At 41.6% G+C, this 25,551-nt stretch overlaps 1 protein-coding gene across 1 annotated transcript in view; it reads right to left on the bottom strand.

The window, feature by feature from the left end:
• The window catches only part of SPAG16 (sperm associated antigen 16), a 270,139-nt gene that overhangs the window by 70,701 nt on the left and 173,887 nt on the right, over positions 1-25,551 (bottom strand). Inside the window, exon 12 of the mRNA XM_062579355.1 lies at positions 2,572-2,715. Coding sequence (XP_062435339.1) covers positions 2,572-2,715 — 144 coding nt within the window. The remainder of the gene's footprint in view (positions 1-2,571; positions 2,716-25,551) is intronic.

Here is a 25,551-nt window from a genome sequence, read left to right as displayed (position 1 = left end):
ACGAACCTTCTCACCTCATTCTGGGACCGGGCAGAAGTAAAAATTGTGTTTAGTTTTGAAATTTGACTGGTTGTCACCTGAGCTTCAAAAAGGAAGCGCTGCTCCCCTCCTTCCTTCTGGCCGCCTTGCTCTGTAGACGACAGGACCCGTTTCAAGTTTTACTTTTATTTGAAAAGCTTCAGGCAAAATTCTCCTCTCAGATCTGCGCAGAGCATCACAGCGGCGATGCGCTGTTCCCCTCAGACAACAGAGTCAGTTCTGTTCTCCCTCCGTCTCCTGTCCCGCGAGCCGCTGTTGTGCGAGGAGGACACGTCCCCTCGCAGAAGATTCGACAAGAAAAATTTGGGTACTGTGGCACCAAGGTATTGATTTTCTTTCCTGCTCGTAGCAAAGCCATCTTATCATTAAAAATAAGCATTCACAGCTTTAAGACTTCATGTATACTCCTTAAAAAACAGACCATTTTGCTTCTTGTTGTAATATTATTAAACAATACAAATGACTCAGATTTAATCAGCATTACAAGCTGCATAGCATCTCTGTCTGGCAGGTACAGCAGGGACGTATAAGAAGAACTCTTCAGACTAAACAGAGGAGACGAACCAGAGGGTTGCAGAGGGTTCTGAACATGATTTTTGCAAATGGGGAAATGCAGCAAAAAGATTAAATGATTTAAGCACAAGCAAAAAGGAAAAAAATTGAGTAGGAATTTTACACCGGTATCTGGACCACAGTTTAATAGCCCAGTCGCAACAGTATCTCTCTTTTCACCTTTTAGATGAATCACCTTTTAGGTCATGAAAGCAAGGCTAAAACAAAGGCCATCTACATTTGACTCCAGAAAACTTTTTGGAGAACTCTCCATTTGCATTTCATTATTTTCACTCCCAGAGCACCTGACATACAGAAATCCCTTCACTAAAAAACAGAAAAACAACCACCACCAAAAAAATAAAAGACCCAGAAGGCAATCTTGTAACAGCAGTGTTTTTGAATCACCCCGCAGCATTCAGCAGGAGTCGATTTCTACCGCAAGTGAATAATGATGTACCTCAACTCATTTTAATTTCAATAATTGAATGAGAAATAGGAAAGCTTATTGAAAGGACTGTATTCTGGTCAAAGACTAATGAGAAAATAGTTTTGAGTCTCTGAGTCAGCGGGTGTCATGGTAACAAAGCATTATCGAAATCTGATTAGCGTGCCCAGAAGCTTTACAAATGATAACATGCTCTTCTAATTGTATTTCCTTTCTTTCCCATGATGGGTTTTATATTCCTGAGAGGTAAGAGGTAAGGCATCATTCTGTTTATCGGCAAGTCAGACTCAGGATGTCCAGCACACTCGCAAATTCAGTGCAACCTGTTGGTCAGTAATAGAAAAAATATTCCCGTTTCCTTAAAATAAGGAGCTGCGACTGCCATTTCCCCCTTCTTCCTAATTGTTTCATATGTAATTATCTAAGTCAAATATCACTCTGGCCTCCTCTATACACAATTTTCTAAGGGAATGCCCATGAAGAAAGGATTACTGCGGAACATCAGCATCTACCAAAACACCTATGTTTCATAGGAGAAAAAAATACAAGATGAAGAGTATGTGCATGATAAATTCCATCCTCAAAAGTATTCCTATATGGTCTTGAGGTTTTGAAAAGGAGGAGGAGATTTTTTTGTGTGTCTTTAGAGGATTGTGGCGCACATTTGCTAACTCATTACAGCATCAGAAACCAGGAAGAGCTTCAAAATTAGCTAGAGTTCTTTTCCTTTTCCTGAAAGAAAGAGATAACATTGCTTCATAAAATAAATACAATGAAATCACAAAGTTGGAGGCTTAATGATGCTCTACCTATAAGCAAACCTCAGGTGAGTTGCCTGGCAGGCCTCATTATATCAACAGTACAGAGCTCTATTACAGCTGCAGCCTCACAAATCTGATGCAAAATCATTTGAACACACAGAAACCCAGTCTTAAATGGAAATCTTTTTTCCCCCCTCAGAGTAAAACAGCATTCTATTTCTCAGCAGAATGACCATGAAATCTGCTACCTATTTGGCCTATTTCCACAACCCTTGTAATCAAAATGTTTATTTCTAATTCTAAATGTTCATTTTCATTTATTAGTTCAGCTTCAAATCTTTATAAAGAGAGAGAAGGAAAGCTCACATTCTTACTCTCTCTAGGTAGCTCGAACACTCTTAGTCACAGGACAAATAATGCTTAATACAAGAAATCATCTTTTCTCTATTATTAATAATGGGGCCATGTTTGTCACAGTGCACGAACGCAGCGAAAATTAATACAGCTAGACCTAAAAAGCTTATTACTCCTCATTATGTGCAGCGGCACGTGGACAAAGTTTAAGATGTACAAAATACTAAAAGCAATCAATCTTAAGTCAACACGCAGAAAGCCAGAAGAACGTTTATCTGCGCATTTGGAAATTCAGCAGAGAGCGCGAGGTTACACGGAGACTAGAAAGTCATCAAAGCAGGCCAGTGAGCAAAGAAAGAGCAAACAAGCACTCCCCAGCAGGGATTAGTGCCAGCACCGGGTACTGTTTACACTAACCTCGGATGCAAGCAGCAGCCGGAAAGCCAATCAGCGTGACCTTCACCGGTCACGATGACGATCCCGCTAGGGAAGGCCCACGTTTTCCAGAGGCAGTCATCGCTGCCGGTGGCTACGATGTTTTTTCGGAGATGTAAAGCCAAGCTGCAAAAGAAGAGACAGGCGAGATTATATCCTGTATCACTTCTATCTTATGTGGAACGCACAGCTGTGAGATTAAGTTAATGCAGGGCAGTGTCTAAAGATGACTCTGATTTTGTATTGATTGTACAAGCAGTGACGCTTCCTATGCTCATAAGAATTTAAAATCTTTGCTATGTAGATGAGTTCCTGCTTCTACCAAAGAAAACAGCCAAACATGACCGACTTGTGTAAAACCAGAATTATTTTCACACACTCTTGGAGGTCCAGCTGATTAAAACACTTTTTTTTTTTTTTAATCCTTTTTAGACTATGCTCCTAAAAACTGCAACAGGATAAGATATAAACAAGCAGAACCAATGTGAATCAGTATTTCCCCATCCTCACAAAATATTGAAAGTAGTGGCTGGCCAGCCTGCTGCTGATCATCAAAGCAGAGGAGGACGAAAGTGCTCTCTGCTTTTTCCATCGTACCCACGTGTCTGAAGTCACCTACCACTGAGACATAACTCAAATGATAATTACACTCCACTCCACTAGCTATGGTCTTTGCCATCACTTTAGCACCTACTCACTGGGACAGAGCTATGGCCAGAAAATCCCTGCTGACACTATACCCAAAATGTGTTACCTGTTCCCAGTTTGCATTACATAGCACACCAGGACATAATGGAAAACATGACCCCTATCACACCCTCATCCTGAAGGCTCAGTTTATTTTTGAATTGGCAACAGCAATATGCCTAAAATAGACCTAAAATAGAAAATAAAACTGTAGCAAAGCTAACAAGTAGCGTATTTCACATGCTTACATGATTTAAATTCGCGCCATGTTTTAGCATTGTTGAACATTGAACAGCATCTAAAAGTCATCGAAGTCCCAAGAAGTACATTACTAAATATACCAAATCTGGCACCTAGAATCTAAATGCAAAGAAAGGGAGAGGAATCATAGCCCATGTGCACACCTTTTCTAGTTGTTCATCAGAGCTGCAGAGAAAATGTTCATTAAAATAGAAACAGAAAAGAGAAAGAAGGTGCCAAGGAATCAAACAGGCAGAGAAGAGAGGTCCTAAGAGGCACATAACCACCTCATTACAAAAACCTCTTTTTTAAATAGTGTCCATCTTCTCCATGTTATTTCTTAAAATTCCCTAAATCAGAACTATAGCTTCTATTATGCTGGGAAACAAAACTCCGCTATCAAATTCATGCTAAAAAATAGAATTTCATCAGAAAACACATGCTCTTACTGCTTAAAGCACCATCTAGGAAGATTTTCACTTTCTACAGATGTACCAGACAGGCTCGGTGGTTTGGCCAAGGAACCTGGATTTTATTCACTCTCCAATTTCGTAAACAGAGAAAAATACCTAAAAAGAGAGAACTTCTTGTGCATTTACAGGGAGAAAAGAGGAGGAGGGAACAATGCTATTTACATTCTCCAGAGAGGAAAAGAAAATTGCACCATTCGGACTGGCCACAAAACATACCTAGGAAAGCAAGGAGGGAATAGAGATAAAAAGAGAACTAAAGGCTGAAAAGAAGGCGTGCAAGTGGCCCGCACACGACAGGATGAGGACAGCTCTCCCAGAAGCCTCTCTTCCATAGGAGGCTGCCGGCACACCAAAAATCCCAACTTAATATAGCAGCTTTCTGCAGCACACATGGGCACATCATATTGTTATTCTGAGGACAGCCAAGAAGGGGATCCAGCCGCACAGAAAAATGGGCAGGATAATAACCATAAAGAGGAACGCATCAGGGCTCCGCACGCTCTTCTCCCAGCCTCCAAAAGCGTCAAGGTGGGCTGGGTTAAGCAGGACCTTCCCCGCTGGCTCGCGCACAGCAGAGTGACACGTGAAAGCAAGACCAACACAGGAGCATCTCTTTTACTTGCTAGCAACAACATCTGTAGCTCTTCTGGATGTAGCAAGGGCGAATAAAAGCAGAAGGGGGTTTGGGAAAGCTGCAAAGAAAGGCAAAGGTGCCCACTGCAAAACCACCGAGCACACGTGCTGCCGCGGGAAGCCGTCACCATCCAGGCCAGTCTGTGGTAGGAGCTTTCGAAGAGTGCGCTTTTCTCTCTCGGGAACCATTTGATCCTTCCGTTATTTGGAGAAAACGGACAGAAAATACCATCTTAATACATTTTCTGGCTTTCTCTTCATCTATTTCAAATACTTCAGCTGCCACAAGCTTCTCAAACTTGGAACCTCCAGTTCTCTCCAAGTCTTTCCACTACGGGTTGAGTGCGTGCCCAGTGTGAAGAGTCACCTTCCTCAGACCTTCTGTCAGTTCTCTCATGGTTTTCCTAAACAGCTGCTTTCTCAGTTCCTGGAGATGTGTTACACAAATTTTACTTCATTCATTTTCAAGATCCTTCAACCTCTTGCTCTAAATCCAGAAACAAGTTAATCTAGGGGCTTCCTCTGGATTTGGACTTGATTTGGACTTCATTTCTGAAGAGTCCTTGTGGCCTCGCTGGGCTGCAGCTGCTACAGAGACAAGCTGTGTTTTCATTCACCAGCCATGAGGAACAGCCTCCACAGCTTTTAACCCTCCCAAAGTGCTCCCAATCCAGCTTTTGAAAGGTCCAGGCTTCTCTAAGGTTTCTAAAGAGCCTTATGATGATCCATAGAGCGTATTTAAAATAGAAGAAAATAATATCTTGCCATCAGAGTGAAGCCCACAATTTTGCAGACTTTTCTTTTTAATTGCAGAGCTCTCGTACAACTCTGCGGCTGTCCACGGTTTTCTTCTCCGTGGCATTTATAGGCACACAGTGAACACCGCTTAATTAACGGCAAGCTTGTGACATAGCAGTGTTGAGCTGCTTCTGAGAAAGGGAAGACCATTCATCCAAAAAAAAAAGTACAATATGCAACATTAATTAGGCATCCTTGTCTTCATTTCTGGCAATCCAGCATTGTATAGATTTTTGCTTCAGTTCTGCTCAAGGTCTAATTATCTCCAGTACAGAAGAGTTTGGGTAGATTAGAATGAAAAATCAATAATGGAACATATGTGATCGGAACATTAGTTTTCTCCTCCTCTTTTTATGGGATGGAATTTGCATCACAGGAGACTCAGCCAAGGAAAATACCTCTCATTTACTGCTTTTAAGTATATGAACACTTATGTTTACAAAATTTTTTTTGGCATTATAAGCCATTCTCATGCCTTCAGCACCTGCCATGGTAGATATATAGTGCTCCCAGTAATCTGCTTTCAAAATAATCATCAATTATTTCATTTTGACTGAAAAATAAATAAAAATATAGTATCTCCAGGTGCAAAATACTTCACTATGTACTACATTTAAGCATAGTAAAGAAATAAAATCAACCATCAGGTTAGAAAATGTTATAACCCAAAGTTGCCTGTGCTACCACAACCATCATCAGTCTGTTCTTAAAGCTCTCAAAGCATCCACCACAAATTACCTAGGCAGCAGAAGGGACTGGCTCATTGCTTGGGCTTCCTTCAAATCCTAAGACAGCAGGGTTCCCACTGAGCCCGGGTACACTCCGTGCACAAACACAGACAGCGCTAGTATGCAAAGAGCAAACATCTCCTGATCAAGGGCATCATCTCAAACATCCTCTTCTAAGGAGTAAAAGCAGTTCCTCCCTACTCCACAAATGCAGAATATTAAGGCACAAAAAAATAAGTATGATTAATTTTAGTTGCTAAAAATCTCACAAAGTCACAAAATATTCAGTTTCTTAGCAGCACTAGTTTCCTCTGGATCTCAGGAGACAGCAGAAATGCAAAGAGTTCACAACTCAAAATCTAGCCAAGCTGCCTCAGAAGTAGGCACTCAAAATGAAGAATGCAAGATTAATGACCAGCTGAGCACTTTTTGAAGGACTTGTCCAGCCTCGCGCAACTGCTCTGGGGCAGCATGAGGACAAAATCCACTTTTCTAGGGTTTCATATATAGGAGTTACAGAGAAGTATGTTCCCCATATAGACGGGATTTAGCTGACAAATTCTAATATAGGGTTCTATTGAATATCACTTGCAAGGCTAATTTTTTTAGAAACTCATGATTTGGTCAAATTCATATGCATTCCCAGACATTGGCAAAGAAATTTTTTTTAATGCCAGGAGCTATTTGGTACCAGAAAGCTCTTCTGCTACATTTCTTGCTCCAAAAATATGAGAGCAGGAAAGTTCCTCCTGGGAAAAATAACATTTTTCTTGGTCCAAGAGCCATTTCGGCTGCTGCTTTCTTGCACAAAATATTCAGCCTTACTCAGATAGCTAGCACGGAAAATTTCAGTCTGAGTAGTTACATTTTGATTAAGCTACAAATAGCAGAAAACTCCATTTTATAATGGAAAATGTTACGAAATTGTGGCTATTTCTTCCTCTAACATCAAGCCCGCTAGTTGTGTTGGAACAGAAAAGCAGAACATTTAAGTCTGTATGTTTTGAAAGCAAGAATATAACATATACTGCATTCTAGAGGATGCCTATTTATTAAGGCCTGAAACAAAAAACATATCCCTAAATATTAGGACATCAATGGCCCTATTAAAATCATTGATACTGTCCACTTGCACATACTTAATTGTATTGCTGGACAGCATCCTAAAACTCTAAAGAATTTGTAAACATGAAATGTTACTCTGTTCCAGATTTCACTGGTCACTAACTAGTGCTGAGCTCTAACACAAATTAACCAAACCATAAGGAATTGTTTCTATAGCAATGGATCATCTGATTGGAAAGACCTTATTTCATTGCATTTTTCTACCTGTGTGTGTCAGCAACAGCTTTTGAGGCAAAACCCACCCCACTGTGGTCAGATTTGGCGGCACGTTTGGCTACCGTGCTTCAAGGATCACTGTCCCTTTCTTATCTGTACAGTCTCGCTCTGAATTATCATCAAGCTCAACCTCTAAAGCTACGGCCAGTAAAGAGCACCGCAAAATTTCAAATCATTAGGAAGGTGAATTACCACATCACAGACAGATCCAAAGCCCCTAGCTCCTAAATACGTGGGGACTGAGCTATCAGTCATGAAAGTCCCTTTACTCTGTCCATCTTTATTAGCACAAAGCTGGGGGGAGAGAGCAAAGGGAAACCAGATTCAATTGATCCTGCGCTTGAAACACCTTTCAGCATAGCTGGTATTTTCTTCTTTACCTAATTAGCCAGGGTTGAGGGAAAAGAAAACAAAAGCAAACAAAACACTCTCCTGGTCGAGAAGAATTCCTGCCAAAACTGGAGCCCTGATTTATCAATAACTTAAAAACATCAAAAAAAGCCCAGTCAATTATTTTGCCTATTATAATTTATCCTGATACATCTTCCCTGAAGCGCATCTCACTAACGCAGTCACTTCTAGCACCTTTTCATCTTGGCTTGAGCTACTGGGTCTCCCCCGCCTCCATGCTTCAGCAGGACCTGCGGCACTGACATCTAATGCGGGGCTTCGTTATGCCCCGCATAACAACCAAAAAGCTTTGCATTCCTGTTTGAGGCTTTGAAATGTACCTTTACACGATGAAATGGAACAGGAGAAAATGCTTCGAAAAGAGAAAATAAACAAAAAAAGGAAAAGTAAAGACCACAAAGGAGATAAGTAGGGGAAAAAAAACTCGTAACACAAACCAACCATAACAGACCACTCTGCAAATCTTGGTACACCTTCGCTGGACCTTAGACCTAAACCCTCCACAAACTCCAATCTGTTCCTCCAAGGCCAAAAGATGCATTAATTTACAGTGCTCATTAATCTACTTCCTCCATTCACCACGCACACAAAATCTTTGGTCTTAGCGGCATCGCTGTAACAAACATTTATTCTTGTGAAGGAGCACATTATGAATTCACGCGCTTTTGAGCTTGCCAGAAACAGCTCTCCTCTCGACAAAAAATGACTACAGAAAGGGCAACGCTCCATACGACACACAGCGCCTCTACAAATAATTGTACCAAGCAATACTTTGTTATGCCTGGCACATAAAAACAAGATGCTGTTGTGGTGAGAAATGAATAAAGTTCATTTTGCGAGATGGTCTATCCTTGAACACTTTATTGTGGTTACCTACTTTGCGTGCAATTATCACAACCCACTAATTTGTTTTAGATCTCTGAGCACTGGGACCTACCTAGGTAGCCTCCTGCGTTAGATGTGATTAGGTACATGCTGGGCCACTCAAAAGCCATTTTCTCCTTTACAGCAAAGACTGGCCCTAGATCAAGCCTCAGACAAATTCAAAGCTCCGAAGACAATTTTTATGCGTTACAGGTCTTAGATATACGCACATTCTTGAATTGTGCGCTGCCAAGAGTCCTCATGATTTCACAGCATATAAAGTTAAAAACGTACGTAATCCTTTTCAGCAGAGCCATTAGATCAGAGAAAGGGGATTTTCCTGGCACCCATACAATAACACGCACATTGTTTGGTTACATTCTCACGTACAAACCTTGGCAGTTTTTCTCCTGGAATACTTGTAAATAATAAGCGGCACGAATCTAAAGCACTTCGTAGAGCATCTTTACTTATTCGGTCCTTCCTTTTACTCGCAAGGTTGCAGATAATTACTGCTGGCCAAAAAATCACTTAGTCTACAATGTCAGCTGCTACATAGGACAAAAATAGCATCTTTCTAACCCTCCTCCAGTCAAGGTGGCAGACACAACCATCCTCCTCCAGAGAGAAAGCTCCTGGTTCTTTGTAGCCCTGAAGAACCTATGGAGGTTGTCTTTTTGTTTAACTTAATTGTCACAGAGCTTACTTGATGACAGAGCTGAGAGCAGAACAATCCATCTAAACTCAGGACAAAGATTAAATAGTTTTTTTTTTTTAAAGATTAAAACAAGCAAAGTGCAGAAAACTGCACTTCAGGAATCGTTCCCCGTGATCCTGTGGTTCACGGGCTCTTATTGCCTACACATCAGAATCAAATTTCCAGTTTGAGTCAACTTTTCAGATGTCTGGCCTATTTTAAGTTAATTAAGCCAAAAAGAAAGGAGAATACGAAAGAAGCAGCAGACCAGAAGATACAACAAATAAAAGTTAAGATATCGACTGCCTTTCAGCACACCTGCACTTTTGCATGGGAGCTGTACTGCCTAGCAAGGAATTACCGACCACGCTCTACACTGCCCGTCACCATGCAACTCATCGCTTCCTTTGCGGAATATGCTACGTTACCTTCTTTTAGGGAGAGGCAGTCCCAAGTAAGGATTAAATTACAGTTATTATGAAAATAGGTGAGTTTAGATCCTTGCAGGAAATTCTGAAAGAGATGGTACCTCGCACGATAACTCCTGGCTGCGTTAGCAAAGAGGCTGCAGATAAGCAGGTTCAGAGCAAGCCCAAACCTTAACTAAGAAATAGCCTGTATTTTTTTGAACTATTCTGAACCACTTCGCACAAAACAAAGGCAAAAGGAAAGGCCTGCATTTACAACTTAGGCAAACTCGCAGTAAACTTTCCCTATCCAAGATAAAATGCCTGCCTGTTTTCTAACCTGTGCATTAGGTACTTTTTGGCTACAGAGATAATAGCTCGCTTTCTGTTGTAACGAAAGACAAACTGCTTTTCTAAAAGGCAATTTTAGCTTGACTAACTTGAAAAGGTGCAGTCTGCTTTCGCAAAAGCTTCTATCCGTGGCCTGCTTTGAATTAGCTTCCCTCGTTACTGTTAGCGATCCCCAGTCTTCCGTTGCACGGCAGCTTTTTCACAGATGATCAGGAGCAGGGCTGTGGCGTATAAAAGTTTGGAAGGAACACTACTTTGCAACTTGCCAGTTGGTAAATTTTGTTAAAATTATCAAGGTTGATAAAGGAAGTATTTAAAAACATAATTTGCAATTAGAGCCTCAAACTGCCAACTCATATTCTAAATTAGTAAGGAACTAAAGCATTAACTTCTCGAGGTCACTTCCCTCCTCTGTTCCTTTCTCGCTTTTGGAGGCAGGGATGGGTAATGCTCTACGCTCTCCTTCCGTACGGTAACACTGACAAATGCTCCCAGCAACAGAATTAACAAAAACTCTTGTGGGAAGAAAGTTACATAAACAAATAGTTTTTCCACAATGAGGAAAGTTCACATTCTGCACTAAAAGGCAAAGTTAATGCCTATAAATCATGCTCTTCATCTGAAGTTCCTCTTAATTGGACATACGAGAGAGAAATGGATTTTAGGTTCAAAAAGGGGCACAGTAATTCTCTAGTCCTGTGGTACCTACCTCAGAGGCTGCAGAGCTCAGGCGGTCTCCAAAGCTCTGCTGCAGAGGCTGTCCGCCCCAACCAGTGTTTACTGAAATGCCACCTACACCCCCCTGAATGCAAATTACACGTTTCCTTTCCTTCTGCCATCGGGAACACAGAGAACAATTTCTCTGCATCTTTTCTCCTAAAATCTTTATCTAGCAGAAGGCTGTTACCAATACTGATCTTTAAATTAGGCAAACCCAGTCTTCTCACCTACCTAGTTCTCTAAATTTCCTTAAAAGCTCTGCCCATGTATAGATAAAAAAAAAAATTCAGCTGAGACTTCCCTAATAATTACCTAGTGTAATACACGCTGCATTCCTAGTTACACATTCCAGACTTGCATACCCCTAGTTTTGCAACAGCTATATATGCACCTGCTTTGTTATTTGTTCTCTCTCGACAGGTATTTCCTATTTTATATGTGTGTGTCTGAATTCTTCTTCCTAAATTTATCGTACAGCACTTCACTTAATTGAATTTTGTCTTGCTGATTTCAAACCATCTCTCCAATTTGCCAAGTTTATTTTGAATTCCGATCCGATACAGAAAGTTATTTGCAACCCCTCATAGCTTCGTGCCATCTACATATTTTATAAGCTATTCTGTATTCTGTCACCTTCACTGCCAATGAAAACGCTAAACAACTGATTTCCTGAGCAAATTTTCAACTTGAAACACAGGCTGCAGAGTTCAGCTACGAGGTTCCCGCACCAAATCCATTACCCTGGTTTGCATGAGAACGTATCCTTTTGAAAGGCACACAATATGTATTTAAAAACCTTAAGTGCAGAAAAAGCCACAATTTGCTTTGCTAAATTGTTGCAATGGTTAATTACCCCCCCCCCCTTTTTTTTTTTTTTTTTTTTTTTTTTTTTTTTTTTTAAGAACTCTATTTTAAAATCTGGCCACCTTCACCTTCCAGCTACAAATAATACTCAGCTTACTAGATCAGAGAGAGAATACCTATAGAAATTACAGAACACTTACACTATTATAGACTTAATTTCTTACAGATAGCACCATATCCTTCTTTAAGGCTTCTATGGGGGTAGTCTATACAGATAGTACTAACTTGCTATGTAATATTTGGGAAATTACCTCTCTCCCTCTCTGTTCTTTCCTCTTCAAGTGTTCCACCTCTTTTGCTGTCTGTAGGCATTACAGGGGAAGAAAGGAGAAAGCAAGTAACTTCAGTACTGGAAAACAACCTTAAGGAGACCTAGATCCACTTGTTAGGAGAATTAGAAACAGCTCTCAGGATTTCCTTCCACTTTCAACCTGCTCAGTGAAGGAGGACTTGGGGTACAGAAGAAATAAGATGTATTCATTCTAGGACACCACAAGAAGCTGAAGATGTATTCTAAATGTCGTCAGCAAAAAATTTTTAGGAAAGAAACAAAAATCTTTCATCTAACATTCCTGACATTTATCTAGCCCTAGAGAGCGCATAAACTGGGTCAAACTACTTGATTTCTTGACTACTCACAGTTGTTCTGTGTAATATATACACACTGCATTTGAATGGTTCGGATTAGAGTATTATTTTGGTGATCAGAGTGCAATAACAAAAGGCAAACATGATCAAGTTAATTTTAACACCTAGACTATTAATATGCTCTAACTCAGGAAGAACCCCAAACATTGCCTGTCCAAGATCCTTGCTCCTACTTTTCTTCCATTCATTTGGGTATGCTTTGTTTTTTCTTTTTCTAACTGAATGAAGTAAAAATGCAGTGCAATGACTAATAACACAGGAAATGCTTCTCTAAGTAGCTCCTAACCTGCTGCTCCCCTGCTGCTGGCTATCCCTCCCCATCTAACCCATGATGGCATGCAGGGGCCTCTGGAGCACGCTTCACCTGTGAAGACCGAAGCAAAAGAGGCTTTGCATGTTTCAGCCTTTTTCACATCATCCATCACTCGGTTGCCTTTTCCCATCAACAGCGGACACATTTTCTCTAAAATTCCCTTTTGTACTAGCACATTTGCTTCTCTGTAGAGCTCTAGTTAGTTTTAGCACCAGCTCAGGTTGGATTTTTTTTTTTTTTTTTTTTTTTTGCTTGAATGCTCTCTTACACTTTTGTGCTTGTCAATGTCTCTGCTCCTCATATTCTCTCTTTCTGTACTATAGCTAATTAAGAAGCTACCCACTTAGGCCTGAGACCTGCTGCTCAACAACCCTGCACAACAGAACAGTTCAGGCCTGAGCTCTCAGTGAGGAATCCTTAAAAACAGCCAGCTCTCTGGGATGGCCAAGTCTCAAGAGATTCTGCCCAATGATTCCCTAAATATGTCCCAGCTCCATAGCTCACCTTCCCAGCCTTCTTCTGAAGCTGGCATTCAAACATCTCGTGGTTACGAGCACAAGATGTTCATGGTTACAGCCCAGGCTGCCACTTACTGGTGGCAAATGTGACCATTCTTCCCTGTCTGAGAACAGCATGTCAACCAAAAGTGATACCCTGGCTGGTCTCTCCAGCATTTGAATCCTTCTAGCATTTGAATTAGGAAATTACCATCAATGCAGTCTAGCAACTTCCTAGATTGCTTACACAAAGCCACCTTGCTCTCCCCAGCACGTCAGGATGTACAGATGCTTTCACACCTTCGTCTCAGCCTAGTTCCATTTATACTATTATCATCTTACTATTACAGTAATAAACATAACATTTACATTTTGACAAAGACTTGAAAATGTTTCATGTAATGAATGTTGACAGCTCACAGAAAAGTCTCAATAGCTGCATCTCCTGCTTGTCACACATTTCTCTACAAGCTCCTAGATTAAAAAAAAAAAAAAAAAAAAAAAAAGCTACCAGCCTCTGTTAATTCTTAAGATTGATTCTAGGCTTTATGAATTTTAAGGATGCATTAAAGACAGTAGCTAGAAGAGTTTGAAGTCATATACCTGGAAATATGTGTATTAGAAATTAAGGCTAGTAAGAATATGCATCTTTGACAACGTGCATCTGTCATCTACAGCTAGATTTCAATTTTGACCCTTCTTAGCATTAGCATCTCATCATTTACAGCACCTACTTGTACATTGAGAAGTAGTTCTAATAAATCAAAATCTTCTGCTATGCTGAGGAGTGAGCCTATTAACTAACTAGATACAATTAACTTGCGTTGACATGGTTTCACATAGTATCAGGAAGATATTCTAACTCTACATGCAACTATTTTGTTAGCTGTTGTGGTTTGCGGTGAACCTGTAAAAGCAGGACTCCTGCAAAGACACTGTTTATGTAAACCGTGCTGGAAGGGTAAAAGCATACACACAACTAAAACAATTACTTATTTTTAACAACTGCAATCTTTTAGTCATACTTATATCAAGGGCCAGTATTTACCTTGCTTCCAGATGGCTTTCAATTCACTTCAAACAGAGCTATAACAAAGGACAAATATCAGTCTCGGACTACTGCTGCTTTCTTCAGTATTCATTAAAAGTAAGGAATATGTACTTTTCAAGTAGTAAGAAGAAAGGAACTCTAATCACTCTAATCTTCAAAAAGGGCAAGAAAAAGGACCCAGGAAACTACAGGCCAGTCAGCCTCACCTCCATCCCTGGAAAGGTGAAGAGCAGCTCATCCTGGACGTCATCTCCATGCATAAGGAGGTGACCAGAAGCAGTCAGCATGGATTCACCAAGGGGAAATCATGATTAATCAGTCTGCTAGCCTTCTACAATGGAATGACTGGCTGGGTAGGTGAAGGGACAGCAGTGGATGTTGTGTGCTTTGACTTCAGCAAGGCTTTTGGACACTGGCTCCCATGAAATCCTCATAAGCAAGCTCAGGAAGCGTGGGCTTGATGAGCGGACAGTGAGGTGGACTGAGAACTGGCTGAACGACAGAGCTCAGAGAGTTGTGATCGGTGGCACACCCTAGTTGGAGGTCTGGAGCTAGCGGTGTCCACCAGGGCTCAGTACTGGGGCCAGTCTTGTTCAACTTCATCAACGGCCTGGATGAAGGGACAGAGTACCTCCCCAGCAAGTTTGATGACGATACCAAATGGGAGGCTGATACACCAGAGGCTGTGTTGCCATTCAGATGAATCTTGACAGGCTGGAGAAAAAGAGGAACCTCATGAAGTTCAGTAAAGACAAGTACCAAGTCCTGCACCTAGTGACAGAGCACTGGAACAGGCTGCCCAGAGAGGCTGTGGAATCTCCTTCCCTGGAGCTATTCAAAACCTGCCTGGACACAATCCTGGGCTATGTGCTTTAGGTGACCCTGCTTGAGCAGGAGGGTTGGACTAGATGATCTCTAGAGGTCCCTTCCAAACTCAACCATTCTACAATAGACTACAGAGTCTTGCTTCCTGAGCAGAAAAAGGAGGAAGAAAGTTGCCTTCTATATGCTGTGTCACTGCAATGGAAGGAAACAGTTCATTTAGGGCTTGTCTAGAAAAACACATGTCATTTTCCATGTGTTTGGTATCTTGTCTGAGCCTTAAAAGAACTAAAAATATCTCAATTTCATTTTGTCATGACCATTTTGTGCCCTATGACATATGCCAAAGGGTGAAAAACAGATTCTTGAATTTTGTTTTCCAGACAAACTCTAGCCTGCAGAGAGATAAACATCTCCTAGAATGTGACCAAATGCTACCAAAAAAACCAATAGCAGTTTCCTAAAGTTGTTGCACACGTGTGTAAACATTAGTGTATTATAAAGATGCCAGAGGACTGCAAATCACTTGGGAAGTTTGTTTCTGCTTACTTTTAACAGGAGGTAAACTAGATCTATTAGAAAGCTTTATTATTACATATTCTATTCTGTGGAAAAAAAACCACAGTGATGTCTTCAAGAAAAATGTGGATGAATTAAGACATTGCACCTCACACAAGTCTTTTGGAAAAAAAAAATCATGTATATAGTTAGAAGATTTTCTACTTACAAAGGAAAGATGCAAAGTACCACCTCAACGAACAGTGAAATAGGTGAAAATGCGACGTTTCCACGAGCAAGGCAGTAAACAAGTGCAAGAGAAACCAAAAATGGCAACTACTTAATAATTAAATAAAAGGGAGTTTTGTTTGCTAAAGCGCGGCAGCGGGTGACGGTGGGAGAAACGCAAGGGTCGCTTGGTACTGCCACCCTGTAGTAAGGGGACCAGTAACCTCCCGCGCATGTGCCAAAGACGCTAACTTGGCGGATTTTGAACAGCGCGCAGAGGGCTGGCATACTTCAGGAGCAAGCAGGGGATGCCTTACCCAGCCGTAAAACACCGAGCGAGGCCCAAGCCAGACACTTCTCTTCCGAGGGTCGGCACATCTGCATTGCCACGTATTTTGTTTTTAACCCAAGACATTCAAAACTCTTTGGGGAGCGGTCTGGCACGCTACCTGCAAAAGGCTGCCGACGGCTGCTTCGGAGCAGCCTTCTGGATGACGTATTCAGATACTCGTTGATTATCAGCTCGGGCATCGATGAGTCTGTACGTTACTCAGCAGTAACTACAGGAACGACACCTACATAAAACTTCCAGAAGGAATGTGCTAATTTTCGGAAGTACAAACCCAATCTCCCCTGAACTCAGAAATACTTCATAGCACTAAACCTAATGCCTTTCTACTAACTAAAAACCAGCAACCCAAATAAAGCCTTTTGCTTTGATCAGCGTTTCAAAGCCAGCCGACCAAGTACAGTATATATACAGCTCTAGTGCACGTTCTAATCTTAAAATCTGTTTAATATCCTTTATATTTGATCGATATATACTGCAGTCTGAAAAAATCCCCCACCATTCCCATCAGGAGCTCGATATTATTGTAATTTTAAGAACTGCTAGAAAGTAGAAAGAGAGCAAGAGAACTCCGTAGTCTATTTATCATAGGGAAAAAAAAAGTCATTGGTATGGTAATTGCAGAAGTACAAAACGTACAGTTTAAAGACTAATGCTGGCAAATTTTTTACTCCACATAGTAAGAAAACTAATGGGGCACATCTTAGATTAGTTTAGTTTTATACATTGTGGCACCATATTGTAATTCTGAAAGTACTAAATAACATTTTCTTTATAAATACTTTAATGTAGGAGTACCTAAAGTAGCAATGACACAAAATATTCAGCTCTAATATTACAAACACAGAAATATAGGAATTCTAATTGTCATTTAATCAGAAATTATATAGACTGTTAATAATTATCATAAATTACTCTGATTTGACAGAAAACTCCAAGTCACATTAACATCAGTTTTAAAATTGTTTCATTTTCTAATTAAACATATTTTTTTCCCTAATCAAATAATAATATTCACTGGACAAAAGCATCAAAACCAAATCTAAATGGTAACTCTAACAGAGCCACTATGTATAAAGCTATACTCACCTAAGAGATGCCTCATTAGTTCCCCTAGCAGGTGGAGGCAGAGGAGGAAGCAGTTTGGACGTGGAAAGCTCTAACTCTCCATTTTTGATGAAAACGAACTTGTGGAAACCATCAGCCTTGCTGCAGCACGCAACTCGCCCGTGAAGGTACACGGGGCTGTAGCCATCTCCAGGATCAACAGATCCATAGGACTGTGTCACCACGCACGGCTTCGCATGTTTTCTTCTGCAGTCTTTGCAGCTGGTAAGTTCTTACATACCAAATTATTATTTCACTTTGCATGCAAATGTAGACACAGTTCTGCAGCATTCAGGCTTAAATCCCTAGCACCGGATCCCAAATCTAATGCAGTCAACAGAAATCCTTCGTTAATTTAATGAGATTTGCAGAGACAATTGCTTATGAGAAAAAAATATATATATATACACCATTAAAGTTCATGGGAATTTGGACTTAGTATTTCAGCATGTAGCACTGTGTAGCAGTTTAATGTGCCTGCTTCTCCCTCTGCAAATGCCACTGATCAGCTGTGTGTTACTAGCAAAAGTGCAAAAGGAAACAATACTCAGTGAGTGTCCTATTCCATGAAACAACTGTACTTACAGCAATAAAACAGGGATTTATAGAAACATCTCCTTTAAGCTGTTTTTAAAGCTATCTAAAATACATTTGGCCTAGTTTATTTTAGTCTTGCAAACCTGCACAAATAAATGTACTCAGGCCATTAAGGCTTTACAAGGAAGAAAATGCAGCAAGGAGCTGTACTGAAATATTTCAGTTTGTTAGACCGCATCTAAAATCTCTTAAAAGAAGTAGTAAATCAGATGATGTGCGCATACACAGATATATAACAGCACAGCTTTGTAATACACTATTTAAGATCTATTCCTGCACATATACAGACTTGAAAAGAGGGATTTAGGTTTTTTTTGTATAAATTCAAGAGTCCAAAATGAGAGCAACTTTGGAAAAACGAGGCTTGAGTGGGAATAAAAAAGGAGCGTCACAATGATATTTTACACCATGGATGGATCCATGCTGTGCTCTGAAGTCTGACAGTGACGAAGCCAAACGGTTAAGTTACATGCCTAATTTTAAGCACACAATTAGTTCCACAAAGCAGAGCTCAACAACAAACTACAGCAATTTATTTTGGTGTCAGCAGGATTAATGACATCCTTACGCTTAACTACCGGCCTGTGTGCTTATGCGACTCGTGCAGAAGAGCACTTGGTATCAACGCAGTCACTACGGACTTTCGAGCCCCTAGTCCTCGCTCCCTCGTACCCACTGCGGAGATATCCCGGTTCTTCCTGCAACTCTACACAGCAAGAAAGGCAAATACAATTTATGAAGTTGAAAAATAATACCTTTTGCCCTTGTTACTGTAAATACATTACCCGAGCTTCCTATGGGAGCTGGCCTTCGTATTTGTGTTTAACAAAATGGAATCCCGAGAACCAGCACCCATGTAATTAGCACATCAATCATGTTGTTCTTTAGCATAAATGGGAGTATTAATTCACTCCTCCCTGAACTGCCTCACTGTAACTAATGCAAATTCTTAGCAAACTAACCGCAAGAAAGAGAAACGCAGAAAAGCCGCCGAAGCACACAAGCTGCGCCAGCACCACCAGCTCTGCTCCCCACCACATCTTCTAGGGGGAGATCCTGGGCATGGGGTGTTTTGCAGTTGGGGTTTTTTTTTTTTTTTTTTTTTTTTAATTGGAGACAACATGCACTTCAGGGGCCCCGCTTTCCCCGAGGCATCGGTGAAAGCACGTACCTACAGCAAGCTGTAGCAGCATCGCACCACCGTCTACTCAAAAAGCTTTCTGCGATTCTTCTGTAGCCGCTGCTTCAGGCTGTTGTCCGCCCAGCGTAGCTCCTCGCCCGCCTCCCCCAGGAGAGCCTTCTTACCCTCTCTTTTCACAGGTCTTGGTAAACATTTCTCGATTTCCCATCAAAACACCGGTTTATTGAACACCATCTTTCAGTCTCCTCCAACAGCACGCATCTCCCCGCACGCGTATCGTTGCTTTTACATTGCCTGTGCTAAGTGAATTTGCCTAGCGGTTTTCAAGACGCCCTGCGCCACGCTACCTGAGAATCAATCCCTTTCTTTCACTGCCAGTGCATTCATATAGGTCATACGTATATTCTTCACCAAGACTCACAGCCGGAGACAGCTGAAGACTATCCTTTCTTTTTTTGATGACCTAGTTTAGAAGCCCCAAGATCCTCAAGAGGGTTGTTATAATACCGAAAACCGGATACCACACTGAGACACGTCCCTCCAAACAATGCTGCGCAGATCTCTTCTCCCTTAAGGGTATTACAATTTCAAATGTCATTTTCCTGCTTTTGTTGGCAGGAAGAACCATTTTCCTCTTTCTGCAGCCGTTAGCAGCAAATCAAAAATTTAATTTCAATAGAGATGTTTCAGAAAGCTGGCTCATGAGAAAAAGTGCAACTTTCCCCTTCGGATTAGGGCACGGTCAACCAGTAAACTTCACCGAAGCATGACGCCACAGGCTGCATATCGCATATCACAGGTCTCAAACAACTCATAGGCAAACTGGGTTTTCCCCCCTGCCCCTTCTTCAATATATTTTTTCATTTTGCTTCTTTCAGATAGGCAAAAAAAAAAAAAAAAGAAAAAAGAAATCAGTAGTCAAATATTTTAGGCTTTTACCTTCAAGCGGTATCAAGAGATAGTGAAAAAGTACCGCTCTTCATTTCTGTACCCAGGGCTCCGCTGGTGGCAGCCTCTGAATTATTAAAGCATGTTCCTCAGGGGTTTTTCATTTACAACCTTTAAGCCCTTAAGTGAAAAGGTTCAGCATAAAGAATCCCGTCTGCCTCGATGAACACACACTGCCTTCTCCACCCGCCGTTGTCTTTTACGGATCACCTATTTCTCACGTTTGCCCATGTCCTAACCGTCAAGCACGGCAGAAAGGCTGGATGCACGGCTAGACAATTTTTTTGTACCCATAGCCCAGAGGGTAACGACAGAAGCTGTAAAACAGCAGCTTCCCCGCGAGCATCCGATGCAGAGGGAGTAGCTACAAATGTGCAGGGGGGACAGGGAAGAGACTAATTACATTTCAAATACAGAACGCAACTGGTGCGGCAAAGGACACCAAGACAGAGCAACTTTCCGCTCCCTTATCTAAAGGGAGGAACGTGAAAAGGGCATTTCTTCAAACAAACCAAACCAGGGCAGACTTTTCATGCAACAAAATTGAGCAAAAGTTGGGCCTAAATCTGAATAAAACTAGAAAGACAGAATCGTATTTTACAGTAATTGACACAAGTGATAGATGATCACAGGAGGGGAAAAAAAAAAAAAAACAAACCTCAGAAGGACGGATGCAGCCGAGTTTGCTCTCTTCTGTACTCTGGCACCACTTACAGCCAACTACACTGATGAAATACGATGATATTCGTATATTGAAATAGAAAGAGATGATCTATTTTCTGGAGGAACTCTCTTAAATCTGAAGTTAGTGGGGGGGCAAGGAGGGAGGAAGACGTGAAATCCATTGCTAGCCTCTTTCCACTTCTTCCCACACTTCAGCTGAAGCTTTTTCCCATCAATTCCGAACTTCCTTAGTCCTCATTTCCCTTGTGCTTCTCCTCTAGTGCCCGTACTCAGGCAGTTGTCACTGTTTTCCTAGTAACACGCATCCACCAGTTGACCCTATTTGCAGTGGTCTAAGCTACGGTCGCCCTCTGCAAGGAAAGCTTTTTCCAGTAAGGGGTGTGTGTACCCACACACACTGGTTGTTTCCAGCTACTGAAATGCCCATTTAACTTTTCCCACCCCCACCATTTATCCATATCTGATAAAATGACCGCTGATATAGCATTAATGCTATGCTAGTGCATGGCAAAGGTGCCGCAGAGAGATCGCGACAAACTCTCTTACCCCACTGGGAGGCAGCAGTAGGACCACACGTGACATACTGGGAGAGCGTTCCCTGCGGGCTGAAGGCGAGGAAGATGAGTGTCTAACTCTCATGGCATGCAGAAGGCTTTAAAACTACTCTGCACAGCGGCAACAGAATCCTGCAAGGCAAGAAAACTGGTATGTCACGCTAAATTGGGCATACTAGAGAGGGATGAATAGAGAGCATCCTCACTCTTCGCGCAAATTAGAATCGGTGCCTGCTGGCCAGTGCTCAGGGCTTTCTAGCCCCAGGCTTCAAGCACATATCTGTGGAGGCAGTGAGTGGATAGACAGTACTATCAGCTTCTTTTTAACTTGAAAACTTTTAAAATTTTTCTGTTGCAAACCAGGCATCAGATACTGAACTTTCAGAAATTAGTATTTTCACCTAGCCCACAGTTCCTAGAGCAGTGGGCTCTGTCCTAAGTATTTAATAAATATATAAATAACTCAAGTGCCTCATTTTAGGAAAGTTTATTTTGAAGCTTAACATAGTAAATTTTCATTAATTTATTCCCCTAGGTTAATAGGGAATGAATTATGTTTCTGAAAGATGTTAATGGAATTTTCCTATGTTTTTTTTCCTTATGTATTTGCACCTGTAAATACTTTTAAAAGTTACACAAATATTTAAGCAACTTGAGATAATGGACAAAGCAAGTACAGTACTGCATCGGATGGATTTAAAGACTGAAAATAAGCCACATCTCCTGAGTTATCTGAAAATATGTAACAGGCTGGCTGAAACAGCTTGTTCCGTCTTTATGAGAGAAGAATCATTAGATTAATGAAAGCATTAGATAGGTCTTGCAGTGTTGGATCAGAAATGGACAGGGGCACAAGGTTTGGTAAAGACAAAAAATGGTACAGAAACAGGATCAGGAAGACAACAGAAATAAGATTTTGAAGGTTTCGTCTACAGCAGAGTAGGCAGAAAAATTTCACTGACAGCAAATCAGAAAGCCCAGGTGATGCTCACTACTATAAAGGCATAACAGCGCGTGATTTCACGTTACATTTAGACAGGCTATAGTTCTATTCTTCCAAACCCTAAGATAAACCCGCTGAGTCAACGCATCACATTTCCAAATGAGTTGTATGTTGTGATAATACTGTTAAAATCCATTTTTTACTTTTTTCTATTTTGACATATCCACCTACAGTAAGAATAATATCTAACAGATAGCTAAAATTAAATAGTAAAACGTACTCCGTGTTCTTTTTTGTCACTAAAATTAAAACTCCTTATTTCCATTTCTCGAGCACAAATGACAGTCAGAAGTAGATCTATTTACATTTACTCATCCAATTCACTCTTCCAGTGCAAAACTACAAGAAATTTTGCCAGCCTGCGTCTAATTGTCAGGCTCACAAAAGGAGGTTTTCCTGCACTGAATCAGCAGCGTAGGTTCCAGCAGCATTTTACATGCCCAGGACAGGGAATCTCCTGCCAGCTGGTCAAATCAATGCTGAACATTATGGAACTTTTCAAAGGTTTTCTCTGTTTCAGGCACCCCCTTACTTTACACCTAATGCTCCAGGAGACAGAACTTCCTTGACAGGTCCCTAAGGGGCAGTGCAGCTCCACAGAAGTGCAGGGCTACATCCCAGCGACATTTTCAACCCTTGTTTCAAAGGGAGAGCTCACCCCTCACGTTGGATCTTCAAGGACGAGAGGGATTCCTAGAAAGATGCTGTGCTATGGCTCCCATAGATGCTGGGCAGACTCCTTGCTGTACGTGCAAACGTGCACCACCATACACAGTCACTTGTTACAAGATATTCTGGAGTCTTATGCATACCCCCAAGGTTTGCGGTGGCAGAAACATTTGCATGAAAGCAAAGTTTTAGGGCTTCTCTATGCTATAGCAACTCTTCCAAAGGAGTTGCTTTTTAAATTCAGCACCCACCCAGTGTTTTACAGTAACAGGCAATCAGTCCTTCTGCCTGAGTCTGTGTACGTGGATGGAGAATCTTTCTAGAAGCCACATCCAGGCACATGAAGGACAAGGAAGCAACTAGGAGCAGCCAGGACAGGTTGCACAAGGGCAAATCATGTCTGATCAACGTAACTGCCTTCTACAATGAACTGACTGCCTCAGTGCATGAGGAAAAAGCAGTGGACTTCCTTACTTTGAGTTTAGTAAGCCTTCACCCGTGCTCACCCACATTATCTTTACAGCCACTGAGCGAGATGCAGAGAGATGCTTATCTTTATAGACAAGCGGAAAATTACTTGGTCCACCAAGCTCAAGAGGTGTGATCAGCACCGTGAAGCCCAATGGGCATCCAACTAGAAGCAGCGTTCCTCAGGGGCTAGTGATGAGGCTGATGCTATTTACCATCTTCATTCATGACCAAGATGACTGAATGCACTCAGTGCATTCTGGCAGCTGATACCAAACCGGAGTGAGCAGCTGATACACCGGCTGCTATTCAGAACCACCTCAATAGACCAGAAAAACAGGTGGACAGAAACCTCAGACCAAAGTAAAACCAAACTAAACCTAAGTTCCACCAAAGCAAATACAAAATCTTGCATCTAGGGTGGGGGGAAAAGAATTGTAGAAAAGTACAGGCTGGATGTTGACTAGCTAGAAAGCAGCTTTGTGAAAAGGAGTGGGTTTGAAGGGAAGGGAGGCCGTGGTGTACAGCAAGCTGAACACAAGACAAAAGCTTGCCCCTGAAGCCAAGGTGGCCAGCTACATGCCATGCCATATTAGCAAGACCATAGCCAGCAGGTTGAAGCAGTGATAATTCCTCTCTATTTGGCCCTTGTGAGAACATATCAGGAGTACTGTGTCCATTTTGGGCTCCCCAGATAGACAAAATATTGGAGTGAGTCCAGTAGAAGGCTGCTGAAACTATTAGGGGCTGGAGCACATGCTCTACCAGAGCAGTTGACAGGATTGGGCTTGCTCAGTCTTAAGAGAAGGTTAAGGGGAGAACATGTTGCCGTCTTCAGCCACCTGAAGAAAGCTATAGGGAAGGTGGAACCAGCCACTTCAAGCGTGCACTTTGACAAGCCGAGATGCAACGCACGCAATTTGCGACAAAGGAAATTCTGATTACCCAGTGGGGAAAAGATTTCACCATGGTGGTGGTCAAACACCACAACAGGAGTCCCGAAAGGCTGTGGAATCACTGTCCTTGGAGATATTCACGCTTGACTGGGTAAGGCCTTGATCAACCTCATCTAGCTGGACATGCTGTGAAAGCTAGATTGGACAAGATGACCTCCAAAGGCCTAAGTAGATCTATGATTCAACCTAAATAGGTCTGTGATTCTAGGAAGACTAGTTATATCTAAAATACTGAAACTGATGACTGCACTAACAAAAGAGATGGAAGTATTCCACATCTTCCAGATCTCCACATCTTCCTGGGAACACAAAGGAAACGAGGACATGATGGGAGCAGGAACGTACCCAGATATTCTCCTGACAGGCAGGCAGAAGTAGCAAGGGGTTCACACAAGGGTTAGGGCTATAATGTGTCCTGTTAAAGGTGTCTTTTCCATAGTACACACAGAGCCATAAATACCCCATTACCTGTCTTAAACCTCACCTAGTGGCAATTCCACTTCCTTTGCATGCCATCAAATAACAACCACCAAGTTACTATCATTTAGGCGAGATAAAAAAGATGAGCATCATTCCATGGTCAAAAATAGTACCAGGGCAAAACAGAACATTTTTTAAGTTTGAGAGATTAAAATGAGATACTACTAACAGTCCAACTCTCACTTCATTGCAAACCAAAAGCAATTTAACTGAATCCAGAAACGTTCTGATGCCAGATTAATATACCTGAGACAAGAGAAGAGCTCCGTTGATGCAGGAATTACTACCTTCAGCAAACGCAAGGCTTTTAGCAGCTTCTTCAATAACGCTGACTCAAGTTCTTTCCTGAAAGCAAAACTTTAGCCTCCCTTCTGAGACAAATCAGAGAGCACTGCCTCTCACTGACCTACAGCAGCACATGGACATGGACAGGACATGGAAATTGCAGCAGGTTTTCTCTACCTGACATTCTGCACGTATTTGTGTTAGTGTATTGTTAGTGACTCTGGCAAGGACCCGCAGAGTTTGTCTGCGATACAGAGGGGGCATCGTGTTAAAATGGCACTTCTTTCTCATTCAGACATTCAGCTTGTTTCTCCAAAGCCGGGATTTCATCTTGGCTCTTGCAGCTGCTTGACTGACGGTTTGTCTCAAAGTAAAAACAAACGAACAAATTAGGTTCCTTCTCCTCCTCTTTCACTTAGAGTAGACATTTAACAGCTCCCTATCCATCAC

The sequence above is a fragment of the Rhea pennata genome, chromosome 6, assembly GCF_028389875.1.
Source record: "Rhea pennata isolate bPtePen1 chromosome 6, bPtePen1.pri, whole genome shotgun sequence".
In the NCBI taxonomy this organism is placed as follows: Eukaryota; Metazoa; Chordata; class Aves; order Rheiformes; family Rheidae; genus Rhea; species Rhea pennata.
Note: the sequence above shows the minus strand (reverse complement) of the source record. Positions and strands in the feature narration are given on the sequence as shown.